Raw genomic sequence first — 15,941 nt, forward strand, 5'->3', positions numbered from 1 at the left:
GGATGGGATGTTAAATCTCCTCTTCACTTGTTGCATTTCAGAAGATATGAAAGGATAAAACATAGGGATGATTCAGAGATAAAGGCCAAAGAGAATAGCTTGATTCAAACTGATTAACTGCTGACTTCTACTTAAAAAGCTCCCAAATCTTGTGGGTGATGCCTCCAGTTTACCCAGGGTAAAGGCCTTCAAACTGTGTAATAAAATCATATATGAACAAAGATTAGTGGCCTTGGTTTAGTGCCCCATTAGAAATTATGATCATCAGTATTTCACACAAAAGATTGAGCTTAAGTGAAACTCAAAAAGAAACTACAGATGCTGGAAATCTAAAAATAAAAACAGGAAATGCTGGAAATACATGGGCAGCATGATAGCACAACAACTTACAACGCAGCAATTTGGGTTCAATTCCCACTGCTGTCTGTATGGAGTCTGTACGTTCTCCCAGCAATCGCTTCCATTTCTTCCCGCATTCCAAAGACGTACGAGTTTGAGTTACTGAGTTGTGAACATGCTATGCTGGCGCCAGAAGCATGGCAACACATGCTGGCTGCCGCCAGAACATCCTTGGATTGTGTTGGTTATTAATGTATATGACACATTTCACTGTGTGCTTTGATGAACATGTGACAAATAAAGCTAATCCTTTATTCAATGAGCCAGGCTATACTTATGGAAAGAAACAGTTAACATTTTCAAGTCAAAAACCATGAGTACTGACAAAGGGTCATCAACCTGAAACTTCAACTGTTTCTCACAAAGAATAAAATTGTCTGCATTTTCTATAAGGAAATATGTAGCAGAATACCAAGTTTGCAACAATATAGGTTGAAGCATTTTGTTGTTCAATATAGCATCATACTGGTAAGTGCCATTGACACAGAAAATGTTGTTCAAATGTTTTGTTACTGCCAGGCTGACTTCAGATAACAAAATGCTATCACTTCATAATGGCAGTCAAAAAGGATTACTGTGTACTGAATTCAAAAACATTACTTACTCTGTTACTTGGAGTCTGTGGTAACTTCAGTTTCCCTTTTGCCATCAACATAGCATTAATTCTGGCAGCTGCAGCAGAAGCTGCATCCAATGCATCTGATGAAGACTGAGAAGAATGGCTGCCTGGCACAGAGCCTGAGAGACCTCCACTCTGTGGCATTGTGACTGAGAAATTGTTCATCTGAGACTCTATTGACACAGGAAGTGATTCTGGACAATCCCATTTACTACGGCGCCTAAAACAACAAAAACACTGATTAATATTGTGGATATCACAATTCCAACGCATTTTGATGTTTTTCCACTTTCAGCAAACCATTCAATCTAAAACTACAGGATGATCTTGTCATGCCTTACAAGTTAATTGAGCTTTTCTTTTCTTTCCAGAGGTAACAAAGGTATTTGATGAGGATAAGGCAGAGGATGTTACCTACATGGACTTTAGTAAGACATTAGATCTCTTGTCGTATGTTCAGAAGATAAAGATGTGTGGAATCCAGGATGGATTGTAAATTTACATTCAAAACTGGATTTCCCATAGCACAGGGCAGTGGTGGAAGGCCGTTAATCTGTCTGAAGGTCATGACCAGTGGTGCTCTGCAAGAATCAGTGCTGGGATCTCTGTCTGTGAAATATATCAGTGATTTGAATGAAAATATAGAGAGGTGGATTAGCAAGGAAGGTGGGGTTGTGGGTCAGTGTTAATATAGTGGGATATAGAACAGTTACAGATATGGGCAGAGGTGGCAGATGGAGTTCAATCGAGGCAAGTAAGAGCTGTTGCACTTTAGGAAGTCAAATAAGACAAGAAAACATAGATAATTGTAGTCCCCTTAATAGCACTGAGGGCAGAGGGATCCTGGGATCCAAGTCAACAACTCACTGAAAATGGCTATGCAAGTGTATAAGGTGGTAAAGGTGGCATATCACATGATTGCCTCCACTGGTAGGAGTATTGAGCATGAGAGTAAGGAAGTCATGCTACAGCTACATAAAACTTTATTCCGACCACTTTCGGAATACTGTGTTTAGTTCTGGTCACCCCTTCATTGTAAGAACATGGAGAGGGTACAGAAGAAGTTTACTAGAATGCTGTCCAAATTAGATGTTATGAGCTATAAGGAAAGGGTTCTTCTGCCTGCAGTGCTGGAGACTAAGGAGAGACCTGGTAGAGATTTTTTAAATTATCAGTGGCATAGATATGGTAGACAGTCAGAATCTCATCCCCAAGGTAGAAAAGTCAAATACAGGCAGACATGCTTTGAAGCTGAGGCATGGAAGTTTAAAGATGTAAAAGGCATGTTTTTTTTTTAAAATGCAGAGTGGTAGATGGCCGGAACATGTTACCAGAGGTATGATGGAATCAGGCAGTTCGGTGGATAAGCCAGAAGCCTATTGGAAGAATGTTCTGTGGATGGATGAGTCCAAAATAGAACTTCTTAGATTAAATGAGAAGCGTTATATTTGTCAAAAAACAAGCACTGCATTCCAGCATAAGACCCTCATCCCATCTGTGAAACATGGTGGTGGCAGTGTCATGGCTTGGCTCTGCTTTGCTGCCTCGGGACCAGGATGACTTGCCATCGATAAAGGAACAATGAATTCTTTATTGTAATAAACTATGCAATAAATTTCGATCAGATTTTCCCTCCGAGAAAACAAACCGTATTTATTCAAGCTCTCGATATAGCCTATTACAGCTTTCTGCTAAACCTCCTCTGCACCCTCTCCAAAATCTCCTCATCCTTCTTGTACTGCACTCCCAATGTGGCCTAACTAGTTTTATGACCTCCCAACTTGTATACTCAATGCTATGACTGAAGAAGGCAAGTACACCACAGCTGCCTTTACTGCTCCATTCACTTGTGTTCCACTTTCAGGGAGCTGTGGGCCTGTACATTAGTGTTTCCAAAGGTCCTGCCACCTGACCTTCCACATTGCACTTGTCAGGATTAAGCTTCATCTGTCATTTCGCCACCCAAATTTCTCTCTGATCTACATCCTGTTGTATCCTTGCTGCAGTCCACAACTGCACCAATTTTTGCGTTGTCTTTAGATTTCAAAACTACATTACTTACATTTTCATCATTTATATAGATCACAAACAATAGAGGTGTTGGCACTTGATCTTTGTGGAGTAGCTCTGTTCACTGGCCTCAGGTCAGAGAACCATCTTTCCACCACTGCCTGTGGTCTCGTATAATCAAGTCTGTTTTGAAATGAAAGTCAATGATAACGGCCATCTTGTTTTAATGCTTGATATAGAGTAAGTGGGTTGTATTAAAATGAACCTGGGCTTGTCTCACTTTGTTTTGAAGAATCGAGCAAGACAACAACCATAAACACACATCAGTCGACCAAAGAATGGTTAAAGCAGAAGAAATTTCACATTTTGGAATGGTCAAGTCGAAGTGCTAACCTTAGTCCTATAGAAGAATGTTATGGAAGGACCTGAAGCAAGCAGTTCATGCAAGGAAGCCCACCAACATCCTAGAGTTCAAGCAATTTTGTAAGGAGGTATGGCCTAAAATTCCTCCAAGCCAATGTGCAGGACTGATCAACAGTTACTGGAATTTTGAATTGAACTGAATTGACTTTTATTTCTTACATCCTTCGCATACATGAGTAAAAATCTTTACGTTACATCTCTGTCTAAATGTGCAATATGCAATCATAGTAATTTATAATAAGTTATAATAAATAGAACAGTCAATGTAATATAGAAATACACTCAAATCAGCGTGAGTTAATCAATCTGATGGCCTGGTGGAAGAAGCTGTCCAGGAGCTTGCTGGTGCTGGCTTTTATGCTGCGGTACCATTTCCCAGAGGGCAGCAGCAGGAATAGACCATGGTTGGGGTGACTCGGGTCCCCAATGATCCTTCGGGCCCTTTTTTCACACCTGTCTTTGTACATGTCCTGAATTACGGGAAGTTCACAACTACAGATGTGCTGACTGTCCACACCACCCTCTGCAGAATCCTGCGATTAAGGGAGGTACAGTTCCCATACCAGGCAGTAATGCAGCCAAGTCAGGATGCTCTCAATCGTGCCCCTGTAGATAGTTCTTAGGATTTGGGGGTCCATACCAAGCTGGTGTGTACAGACCACACGAGGTCCTCAGTGATATAAATGCCGAGGAACTTAAACCTGTTTACCCTCTGAACCCCAGATCCATTGATGTCAATAGGGGTTAGCCTGTCTCCATTCCTCTTGTAATCCACAACCAGCTCTTTTGTTTTTGTTGAAGTTATTGCGGTTCAAGGGGTTCACATCAGTTACTGAAAGCAAAGGTTCACATACTTTTTCCAGCAAATACATGCAATATTGGATAATTTTTCTCAATAAATAAATGAAAAAGTATAATGTTTTGTTGTTATTTATCTAATTGGGTTCGCTTTATCTAGTTTTAGAACCTACGCGAAGATCTGATCACATTTTAGGTCATATTTATGCAGAAACAGAGAAAATTCTAAAGCACTCACAAACTTTCTAGCCCCACTGTAGAAGGGTAGTCAGTCATCTCCCCTGTGTAGGACTACGAAGTACAAGAGAAGGGGATACTTAAAAGGAGTTGAGGAAGGGGAGTGTTTTTATTAAAACAGATACGAAGTAGAAGGTGCCTAAAACACACTGTCAACGGAGGATGTTGAAGCAGACATGACAGGCAGGAAATAGTGGAATACAGATTACATGCGTGTTGAAGGGATTAGTTACATTGCCATCATGGCCAAAATTGACTTCTTTATCTAATGTAAATTTTTCCCAATTTTTTCCCTCTCCAATCTTTAGGTATGTAGCTATCACTACCTCACAAGCATTTGTGAAATCCTTTAAACTAGGATAAAAAAAAGAAACAACTTCACAGCCAAAGTCAATCTAACTTCAAACACATAAGTACTTTATCACAATACTAGTGAAAATTTCTATGAACTAATGCAAAGCTGATCAGAAATGTGAAAATCCTGCTTACAAGTGTGAAGAATTTCAAATGTAAAGAGACAATACACCACTCAGAGCAAGACCCTAACAGTGTTGATGAACAGAATCTTAAGGTTCAAGTTAACAACTCCTGAAAGTGGCTACACAAGTTGATAGGATGGATAAGAAGGCTGACTCATGCTTGCTTTTATTAGTCGAGGCATTGATTTCAAAAGTCAGGAAGTTATGTTGCAACTTATAAAACTGTAGTTAGGGGGCATCTGGAGTACTACATACATTTCTGGTTGCTCTATTATGGGAAGGATGGTGAGGCTTTGCAGAGTGTTGTTCAGCAAGATGCTGACTGGATTAGAGGGCACCAGAGCTTGGACAACCTTGGTTATATTCTCTGGAGTGGCAGAGGCTGAGGGGAAATCTGATGGAGGTTTATAAGACTATGAGAGGCATAGACAGAGTAAACGGACAGTACCATTTTTCCAGGGTTGAAATATCTAATAACCAGAGGGCACACGTTTAAGATGAGAGGGGGCAATTTCAAAGATGTGAGAGGTGTTTTTTTTTCCCCACAAAGAGTGATGGGTGCCTGAAGTGTGAGGAAAATGGAAAGATATGGACATAATGCAGACAGAGCGGATTAGTTTAGTTGGCCATTTGATTACTAATTGGTTCAGCACAACATTGTGGGCTGAAGGGTCTGTTCCCACACTGAACTGTTTTATGTAAAATCAGTGCCAGATTTATAATGTTCATTAAAATGAAAAAAAACCTTCAAAATGAAATGCTAATCTTGCTAAAGAAAACAGGTAATGAGAAACAAAACATCAAGTCAATTAATCTGAGTGGCAGTCAGATTATTTAACTTACACCAACAGTCCGAGATATATATTGTTATTCTTTCATTTTTATAATCAAAGACTCAAGGTAGTTTTTAATTCAGCCAAAGAAAAAAGCATATCCTAATTCATTATAGTAATTAAAATTATAGCTTTAAACCAAAATTTATTTATACTGTAAAAGACAGAGGGTAGTGGGCAATGATTCTTATTCCTGCTAGACTTCTGTAACTTGTGATGTTCCACAGGGACCAATACTGGGACCTCTGCTGCTTGTGAGATGTGGATTGTTGGGTTAACAGGTTTCGAGATGACACAAAGATTTGTGGCATTGCAGACAGTGTAGAAGTTGGTAAAGGATCCACCAGGTATAATCAGTGTAGATATGAGCAGAGAAATTGCAGATGGGAGTTTATTCAGAGAGTATGTGAGGTGTTGGACTTTAGGAGATCCAATGTAAAGGGTAAGCGCATGGTAATGGCAGGGCCCTTAAACACAATGGCATATAGAAGGATCTTAGGATCCAAGTCAGTGGCTCCCTGAAAATTGCCATACGAGCAGGTGGTAAAGATGGTGGATGAGATGTTTGGCTTTATTAATGGTCAGGCAGTTATGTTGATGCTTCATAAAACTCTGGTTAAGCCGCGACTGCAGTATTGCATTCAATCCTGGTCACTTGATTATAGTAAGGATGTGGAGGGTGTTTAAGAGGTTAACCAGGATGCTGTACGAGAGCTTGGATAAACAAAGGTTGTTTTCTCTGGAGCAGCACCGGTTGAGAGAAAACCTGATACTAGTTTATAAAATTATGAGGCACAGATAAGAGTTCACAGCCAGTATCTTTCTCCCAGGGTTGAAACATGTAAGGTAATCAGAAATTCATTGGGAGGAGGAGGAGGAGAAGAAGAGAACACACTGAAAGTGGTGGATACCTGAAATGTATTGCCGAAAACAGGCAGATTCCACAGAAGAGGCTTTTAGGTAGGCACATGAATATGCAGAGAATGGATATTGACCACATGCAGGCTGAAAAAATTAGTTTAATGAGGCATCATTACATTAATTAGCTCAGTGCAATATCATAGATGGAAGGGTCCATTCCTGTGCTGTACTGTTCTATAGACTCTTTATTTTCTATATACTATACAAGTTATTTAGGTTGGAGAATGCAAAGGTGGAAAACATTTCAACTGATCACAATTTCAACTTTGTTTTAGACGATAAAGATCCAACTTAATATATACTAAAGACTAACCTATAAATCACCACTTCATAAAAATGCACTGACTTCACCACATGCATATTGTTTGTAAATTAACAGATAATATGCATTCTCAGCAAAATACAAATAGTTACAAAACAATCAAAAATCAGTGTAGCAGTTAATGTCAATCTGTTTCACTGAAGACGAGAGAAATATACTTAGAGAATTTTTCCACATATACAATGGATTCCAGTTAATCAGGGCAGCTGTTTATTTGGGACAACTCATAGAACAAAAACTTATCAAGAAGATAGATGGGATTCCTTTCATTTATTTTGGACACTATGTCACATAATTTGGACAAAAGACTTGCTGAACAGTTTCTAACTAGCAACAGTCGCATGCACTTGTATGGCTGTTTGACATTGCACGTGCTTACAGCGAACAGTTCTTAAATAGCATGTCTGTGTGTTCAAAAAACAGCAAGTTTTGTCATTTATAGTTGGCAAGAAATAATCAGTAAGACAATTCAGAACTGCTTTGCTCAATGCAGTTTCAAGCATTCAGGCTTAGAGATGCTAGAAACAGCCAGGAGCAAAAAAGAAAAATTTCACTACTTCAACAAGGAAGGAACTATGAAGAATTTGAAGGTATTGACAATCATCTTGAATGTTACAATGAAAATGAAGATTTGGAGGATGCAATCGCCAAAAGCATTGTATGAAGGCAGTCCATCATCTGCACTAGATGTCAGTGATGATTTTGCTCATTTATAGTTGATCAAAAGAACATGGTAGCAAACACTGGATGAATTTCTCTGTCGATAACAATTAGGAACTAGTACAGTTTTATAGTACTGTAGTAGCATTACTATAATTTGTTCTGTATTTCATTTAAATACATATTTACTCAGTTAAACAGTGGTTTGCCTTCTTTATATCTTTTTAACTATTTCCATGAGATTTCAGCTAACTGAAGCAGAAATACGCTGGTCCCAATGTCCCAAATAACTGGAATCCACAGTATACACTAGATAATCATTTTAGAATAATGAAATCCAATTTTAACATTAACTAAAAATATTTTATGAAAAAAATTGGAATAATATTCCAATGCATTACCCCCATGTTTACTAATTTGTCCTTAAATTTAAATATCAAATTTATATAAAGCATTCCATCATGAAATAGGATTTTATAAAACAGTATTTTGCTGTGCAAATTTTATCAAAATACTTTTCATTCGAAACAGCAATGGTTGCCACGTTTAAGCAAGGTAATTCAAGTCTAATTCAACCTAAGGAAACCTGATATTGAAAAGCTATGCATTTTTAAAAAACAACATATATGCTACTCTTGGCTTCATCCCTCCCCCTCCTGTCTTCTCCTATCATTTTGGATCTCCTCCTCCCCCCCCCCCCACTTTCAAATCTCTTACTAGCTCTTTCTTCAGTTAGTCCTGACGAAGGGTCTCGGCCTGAAACGTCGACTGTACCTCTTCCTAGAGATGCTGCCTGGCCTGCTGCGTTCACCAGCAACTTTGATGTGTGTTGCTTCCATATACACTGCATGATGTTTTTCTTCTCAACCCTACTTCTAAATGACTGAAAGGTAATCCGTTAATACTAAGATCAGTGGTCTTGAAAACTTTAACCAATTTATTCCGGAGTTCAAGGAAACCCTGCACTTATTGGTGTTGCAATTTCTTACTAGTTCTAGAGAGCGAGGTGAAGTGCATGTTTCTGTGACATTTTTTAAATGCATTTTATCCCAGCTGCGGCCAAAAAACGTTTAAAGTTTAATTTAAAATCATGTGAGGACACAAATACAGGGGAAAGAGGGAATAGGAGACCGTGGGAACGCTTCATCGCGCCTCTTTACTGTCAACTTGTATGAAGCTTACACGGGGAAGGGGGATTAATTTTGGGTCTAATCTGATAGAGAAGTAAACAGTGTTATAGCGATACTACCAGTCAACAACTCCTCCGCCCTCAAACTCGGACTGAGCCCATTTATTCCACAAAGGTTTATTTCAGATTGAAGTCCGATTAGTGGAGCCGATTTAGGCCCGGTCGGCGCCTGTTCCGGGACGGCTGCGCGCCTGGGTCGACTCCTGGTCCCAAAGCGATCTGGACTCGGCCAGGCCCGAGCGTGCGCCTGTTCGCAGGCCCGGTTTGGGCTCAGTCAACGTCAGTTTACTCGGCGGGTTTCGGGCCTACGACCAGCGACGCACCGGTTTCTTTTTTCTTAAAGCATATACCAAGCACCGCCCGCGATTATCAGCGTGGCAGCCTTGCACCATCCCTCAATCTGGCGGATACATCAACATCCCTAAGCAAGTCAGAACGCGGGCAAGTAAACGGACTGAGCACCAAACGCCGTCATTCCTGAGCTCCTTACCCCGCAGACTGCGGCGATCCGGCCGACATTGTGAGAGCGAGCAAACCGGAGACTACGTCCAACGTCGGCGGCCTGATATCATCACGTCTCCGGCGCCGGCGCCGCCGCCGCCGCCGCCGCCGCCGCCGCCGCCGCCGCCGCCGGGAGGGCGGAACCTTGGCGCTGCTGCTGGTCTTCCCCGCCACCGAGTGGCAGTGTGCAAGCGATGGGGAATCGGCTCGCAAGAATGTCCCCCAACTGGCGTTGAATAGTAGAGTAAGCCTCACTGTTTATGGTTGCAAAATAAAGAATTGTACTGAATATTGCACAATGGAGGTTATTGCCAGGAAATTGTGTTATAGGTATAATAATTAGTGAAGTGCCTCAGGAGTCAGTTCTTGTCCCAGAGTTATCTATGTATGATTATGGAGAAGAGGGCAAAGTATAAGGTAACCAAGTTTGCCATGACACAAAAATAGGTAGAAGAAAATATTTTAATGAGGATATTTGTACTTTGCAGCAGGATATAGATAGAGTGAGTGAACAGGTGAAAACATTGGAAATAGAATTTTGTATGAAAGAGGTTGAAGGAATGTAGAATCCTTATCTGAAATTATGTGAAAAATTATCTGAAAAAAGTGTTGAGTCCAGAAGTCAGTAAACTCAAGTTTAATTATCATTCAACCAAGCATGAATACAGCCAAATGAAACAGCATTCCTAGTCTGCAGACAAATGTAAGCACGTGCACAATCCAGTTTTTATTCCACTGACTGAGCACTGGAGGGCAGTACCAATGGAAGGGCCCAGCCCGCAACCCAGCATGGACACTGCACCACACCACCTCCAGTGACACCTCTCCTGGAGTGCTGCAGCAGACAAGCCCGTGGCTTGAGGCCTAGTCCTAACTGCAACTAAGAACACGCAGCTCCACTGCCATCTGTCTTCCCCATAAATAAGGGGAAAGGACTCGCAGCATTTCACATTATCAATGTCCAACTAGGTCGTACGATCGCAAGAGAAACATCTAAGATAATCACTAACTGTTAAGTTGCTCACCACCTTTTTAGCAAGCAGTAGCATAGTCCATACCAACTCCAGCTCCACCATCAATGAGCAGCTCACTGATGGGCTGGACCTGCAGAGCCTGAAATTCTTCAAGTCCAGCATTATCCTGTAATCGTAAAGAAGGACATTTAGAAATGCAGAAAACGCCTTTGGTTGGCTCCTGAGAGGCCACTGCATTTGAATGCACCGCCATCTTACCGGAAGTATAATAGGAGTACAGTAATGTGCCAAATCTAAAATTGTTGTGCTACTCGTCAAATGGTTGGCAATAGTGGACAACAAAGATTTTGCTTCCTGAATACTTTAGAGTGTATTTTATGGATTTTGGCCTGCTGATCATGAAAATCACCATGAAATTTCCCTATTACAAACTATTTTTTTTTTAAATCGCCTATATTTGTATTTTCTATTCTTAACTCATGTCAGAATAACTGATGCCAAGGTTAAAGAAGACAAATCAAACAGGTCACCAATGGCAGACAGTTCAAAGAAATTCTAGTGGGACTGGAGAAAATCACATGGAAGGCATTCAACGATATTGTTGAAAATTTTCTTGGCAACTATAGGGCACTGAACTAGGTGCAACTGGTTGACAACATGCTTCAAGCATACAAAACCATGAAGTACAACCTGTCACTAAAGATTCATTTTCTGCATTTCCATTTAGACTTCTTTCCTGCAAATCTTGGTGCTGTCAGTGTCGAGCATGGTGAAAGGCTTCACCAGGACATTGCTGTCACAGAGAAACAGTATCAGGGCAACTCGAATCCATCAATACTGGCTGATTATTGTTGGACACTTGAAGTGAGAAGCCTTGGACACTGAGTACAAAGGAAAATTATAAATAAAACAGTTTTAGCTTAATTGAACTATTGCAAAGTGCCAGCACTATTATGCAATTAAACGCATTATACTCAGTTAAAGTTAATTTCTTGTTTCTCCAAATTCCTATGTGATACCAAGTAGTCTGAAAGTATATTTGTGTTTAGCTTCAAGTGCTCTATCATAAACAAAAAAAATGCTGAGGAAGCAACTCTTTTGAAAAATATTGTTCCCCAATGTAATTTTTCTTTTAAATATCAATCTGATTCTGTGTTGAGAATCTTTTACTTTATCATCCTGTTAAGCAGTACATTCTAGCTGCTAAAAAAGTGTTTTTTTTCATGTTGCTTGTGTAATCATGTTAAGATTGTGTCCTTGAAGTTTCCACAATTGTGAAGTTTCTCTATCAACATTGTCTTGTTATTTGGAATTCTTCTGTCACATCTCCCTTCAATCTTCTCTGCTCAATTGATAACTAGTTTCTCTACCTTTTTTCCTGTAACATATTCCTCATCCCTGGAACATTCCAGTAAATATTTCTCCACACTCTTCCACGACTTCATATGCTTCCTGAATTATGGAGACCGAAATTGAACCCAATAGTGCCATAGTGGGTGAATTAAATTTTGTCTCACCGTTCGGGTGATGGGAAAGGGCAAAGCTTGCTCTTCTATCTATAATAAGGAATGGTAGTCCAATATTTTAACAGTAAGACCTGTAGGGGGAGCTCCTAGAGTATAGAAAAACAGCTGAACAGCTGTGAATGAGTGAGCCATGTGGCGTAGCGAAAATGCAGGATAGCAACTTAAACATAGGACATAGAACATCACAGCACAGTACAGGCCCTTCAGCCCACAATGTTGTGCCAACCTTTTAACCTACTCTAAAATCAATCCTGCTCTCCTACACAGCCCTCCATTTTTCTTTCATCCATGTACTTATCTAGGAGATTCTTAAATGTCCTTACTGTATCTGCCTCGACCACCACCCCTAACAGGACATTCCATGCACTCACCACCCTCATTTAAAAAAAATTACCTCCAACTCCCCCCACCCCCCCACTATTCTTTCCTCTAATCACCTTAAAATTTGCCCTCTTGTTGGGAGCTTGTTTATAATATTCAAAACACTAATCTGAAGGAATGTATCAGGTCAGGTCAGTGATACGTCTGCAAGTGATAAGTAATCCATGGGTATTTTATGTTGGCATATTCGAGATTATCTGACTGAACTTGCAGCAGAACAGTCTGAAGTTGCAAAGTACATTTTTTAGTCCTACATATTTGCATTCTGCATGGGATATTTCCATTGCCTGAGCAGTAATTTATCAGCAAAAACTGGGCTCTGCAAAGTACCCTGTTTTATTTCCACCCAAGGAGGTTATCATATAAAATAGTTGGCAGCTCTTCATTCTGTGGCTTGAAGACAAAATTACAAAAACAAAGGAAGTTTATAACGAGACCAAAACTATTGCTAACTTCAATCTAGTTGACATTCAGTCAAATCCCCTATATCGAGATGCCATTTGATGGTTTAAATGAAATCCTGTAATTGGATACCTTGAGAAAATGTTGCTGGGATCTACATAGGGAAACAGTGGTAAATAGTAAAACAGGAACAGAAGCATCTGCCCAATGGGTACACAGTATGATACAATCAAAATGAAGAAAGTTATTACTCAGATATATGGAAAATTAACGACCTTTAATCTTAACAAAGTTTTAAAAAGACTAATACTGTAAAACCTACTTTATTGTGAACTAGAGGACAGAACACCTGATATGTGCAGATCCGTGCGTGTTTGTGGGATCCAACCGTTGTCCCAGGCGCAATGCTTCTTGAGCAGAACACGGAGCTGGAAATGACATTTGAGAAGAAATTTGTGCTGGCAACTACAGCAAGTCATGAACATAGATGAGTACAACACAGGATCAGGCCTTCACCCCAGCATGATGCCAGCCTAAATGAATTCCATCTGTCTACACGTGGTCAGAGTACTCCCATGGTGGTCCTACACGTTTTGAATCTGGCACCATGAGCTTGCGGGGCAGCCATGAAGGAGGCTGCATTAGACCATAAAACAAAGGACCATAAAACACATGAGCACAATTCGGCTATTCAGCCTATCAAGTCTGCTCCAACATTCAATAGTAACTGATCTATTATTTTCTCTCAATCCCATTCTCCAGCCTTCTCCCCATAGTCTTTGAAGCCCTTACTAATCAAGAACCTATCAAGCTCTGCTTTAAATACACTCAGTGACCTGGCCCCACAGCTATCTGTGGCAATATAGTCCACAGATTCACCACAATCTGACTGAACGAATTCCTTGCCAATAACAGCACCAAACGACAAAGGTTGTCTGTATTTGTAGCCAAATTTTCTGGGTTTTTTTCTGTTTTAAGCTTTATTATATGTACATATGTTTCAACAGACTTAAGTATAAATGAAAGTTCAGTACAGTTTTTAATTAAATTGTAAGCTTCATTTTATATTTCATGCAAAAATTTAAAACTATTTTGAATGCATTAATGATGATTTTATTCTGGATTTTAAGTTTTATTCTACTTTTTGTGACGTAGCAATAAATAGTCACCGTGAACTGTCAAACCCAAGGATTAGGCATCTACTTACAAAGGGGGTTCTTGGGGCAATTTCTGTGGTCTGACATTTTGTATGGTCCAGCAACAGTCAAGATCAAAGGGTGCCGCACTAAAGAGCTTCAACACGTGTTAAGGTTTAAACCGGCATGGTTGCCCCCATTATGGATTTTCTATGCAGACCTATTCCATGAGATAATAGACATCAATGACCGTCCGCGCTGAATCACAGATAGTGCAAGCTGTTCACAATAAATGATGAATCAAAAGTTGGTAGCTTTCCTGAGAGCTATCATTGCTATCACACATACCCCACAATGTGTTCAGCTTCTGTGGGCCCACCTACTTTGGCCTTTCATGAAAAAGGAGTCATGGTTTGAGACGTGCCTTAGTGATGGAGGCCTGAAGTCGTGGAGGCCTTAGTGATTTGCCACAATATATCCATTAGATGATGCACATTGATGTCTCTGCCCTGATGAATGTTTAAGACCATAAAACCGTAAGACATAGGAGCAGAATTAGAAAATAGTCCGCACATTTATTTCTACTACCAAAGTGCATGACCGTGCATTTTCCAACATTGTATTTCATTTGCCACTTTCTTGCCCATTCTCCTAATCTAAGTCCTTCTGCATCCTACCTGTTTCCTCGTCACTACCTGCTCCTCCACCAAACTTTGCATCATCTGCAAACATGGCAACAATATGGAGCTGTTTGTGTATTGCTCTTTCCTGTATGATGTTATTAGACTGTTTCCCTTGGTGGACCAAATCCAGAACGGGTAACATAGTTTCTGTACCATTTAAAGAAGAGATTATGATAATGAATTCTTTCTCTCAGGGAGTCATGAATCCTTGAAGTTCTCTACCCAAGAGAGTTGTGGAATTTGAGTCACTAAATACATCCAAGAATGAATTTGGCAGCTATTTCAGCTATGGAGGAGTCAAATTCAGGTAGGAAATTTGAGTTGAGCATAAGGTATAATCAGACACAATCTTTTTGAGTGGCATAACAAGTTCAGAGCATATACCGTATGTAGTAAAATGACAAATCACTCTGTCAAATATCCTGTCTCTTTATTCATAGGCCAATTGACATTGACCTCCCATGAAGTAGATATGCAGCTGCTTTGACATGGCTGATTCAGTTAGAACTTTTCAAGTTATACAGTACTCCTCTTGCTTTTGGAAATTGAAAGCATTTGAACTTGGCTAATAAAGCTGCAGTGATCAACATGGTGCATTAATAGAGGATAAATCAATATCCAGCAATCTCACCAATTCTGGCTTAAAGGTAACCCTCCCCAGATATTGACGTATAAATGTGGCGACACTGACTACCATGAGGAAGTGGTCGGAACTCCGTCTTGTTGAAGTTAATCATTTCCTGGCACTTGTGCGGGAGGGTTATTACTTGTCATGATGAAAGGTTATCCAGATTTTGCTGCATTCAAGGACAGCTTCTATCCTGCTGTTACATGACTATTGAACAGCCCCTCCTTACAATAAGACCTCACATTATGACGTGGCACCTCATTGTTAACATGCGCTGCACTTTCTCTATAAACTGGAACACTTTATTCTGCATTCTGTTATTGTTTTCCTTTGTACTACCTCAGTACACCGTTGTAATGAAATGATCTGTATGGATTGCATGCAGAACAAAGTTTCTCACTGTACCTCAATACCTGTGGCAATAATAAGCCAATTTACCAATTTAAAAATTTACTTCATTTTCTGAGAGGTTGCACGTCAACTAGGAGGAAAGCAGTAACTAGTATCTGTAGGAGAACAAACCTAAGAGAATCATTAAAAATGCTAAACCCCTGGGGAGAGCATGTAAGGGGAATTATATAATAGCTGGAATATTGAATCACACAATGGGAATTCTAACAATGAATATCATGTTGTGAAAAATAAATTTAGAAAAGGAAAATAAACCTGATGTCACCTGCTGATTCCATCTCACTTTATAAGCTAATCACTTTTCAGGGCAAAGAGAGAAGTACTTTTATACTGGCTCTAAAGTGGAGATTAAATTTCCTTAACCAAAAGCAATTAGCCTCCAAAGACCTCATTAAGTATCTCATTATAG

The 15,941-nt window shown here is 40.0% G+C and overlaps 2 protein-coding genes across 4 annotated transcripts in view; one reads left to right on the plus strand and one right to left on the minus strand.

Annotated features, from left to right (window-relative positions):
* Positions 1 to 9,511, minus strand: part of LOC134347129 (KH homology domain-containing protein 4-like) — a 63,733-nt gene extending 54,222 nt beyond the window's left edge. The window contains exons 1-3 of one of the 3 annotated variants that reach the window (XM_063049303.1): positions 9,381 to 9,487; positions 3,081 to 3,211; positions 1,004 to 1,238 (exon numbers count right to left, since the gene is read on the minus strand). In XM_063049303.1, the coding sequence (XP_062905373.1) occupies positions 1,004 to 1,238; positions 3,081 to 3,091 (246 nt within the window). In that variant the 5' untranslated portion in view covers positions 3,092 to 3,211; positions 9,381 to 9,487. Of the gene's footprint in view, positions 1 to 1,003; positions 1,239 to 3,080; positions 3,212 to 8,418; positions 8,556 to 9,380 lie in introns of those variants that run through there. The other 2 variants (XM_063049302.1, XM_063049304.1) reach the window with 2 other exon arrangements.
* A 42-nt stretch (positions 9,512 to 9,553) lies between these two features.
* Positions 9,554 to 15,941, plus strand: part of pde8b (phosphodiesterase 8B) — a 341,898-nt gene continuing 335,510 nt past the window's right edge. The window contains exons 1-2 of the mRNA XM_063049295.1: positions 9,554 to 9,635; positions 14,688 to 14,800. The gene's annotated coding sequence lies outside the window, so the exon portion shown is untranslated. The remainder of the gene's footprint in view (positions 9,636 to 14,687; positions 14,801 to 15,941) is intronic.

This window comes from Mobula hypostoma, chromosome 5 (assembly GCF_963921235.1).
Source record: "Mobula hypostoma chromosome 5, sMobHyp1.1, whole genome shotgun sequence".
Lineage (NCBI taxonomy): Eukaryota > Metazoa > Chordata > Chondrichthyes > Myliobatiformes > Myliobatidae > Mobula > Mobula hypostoma.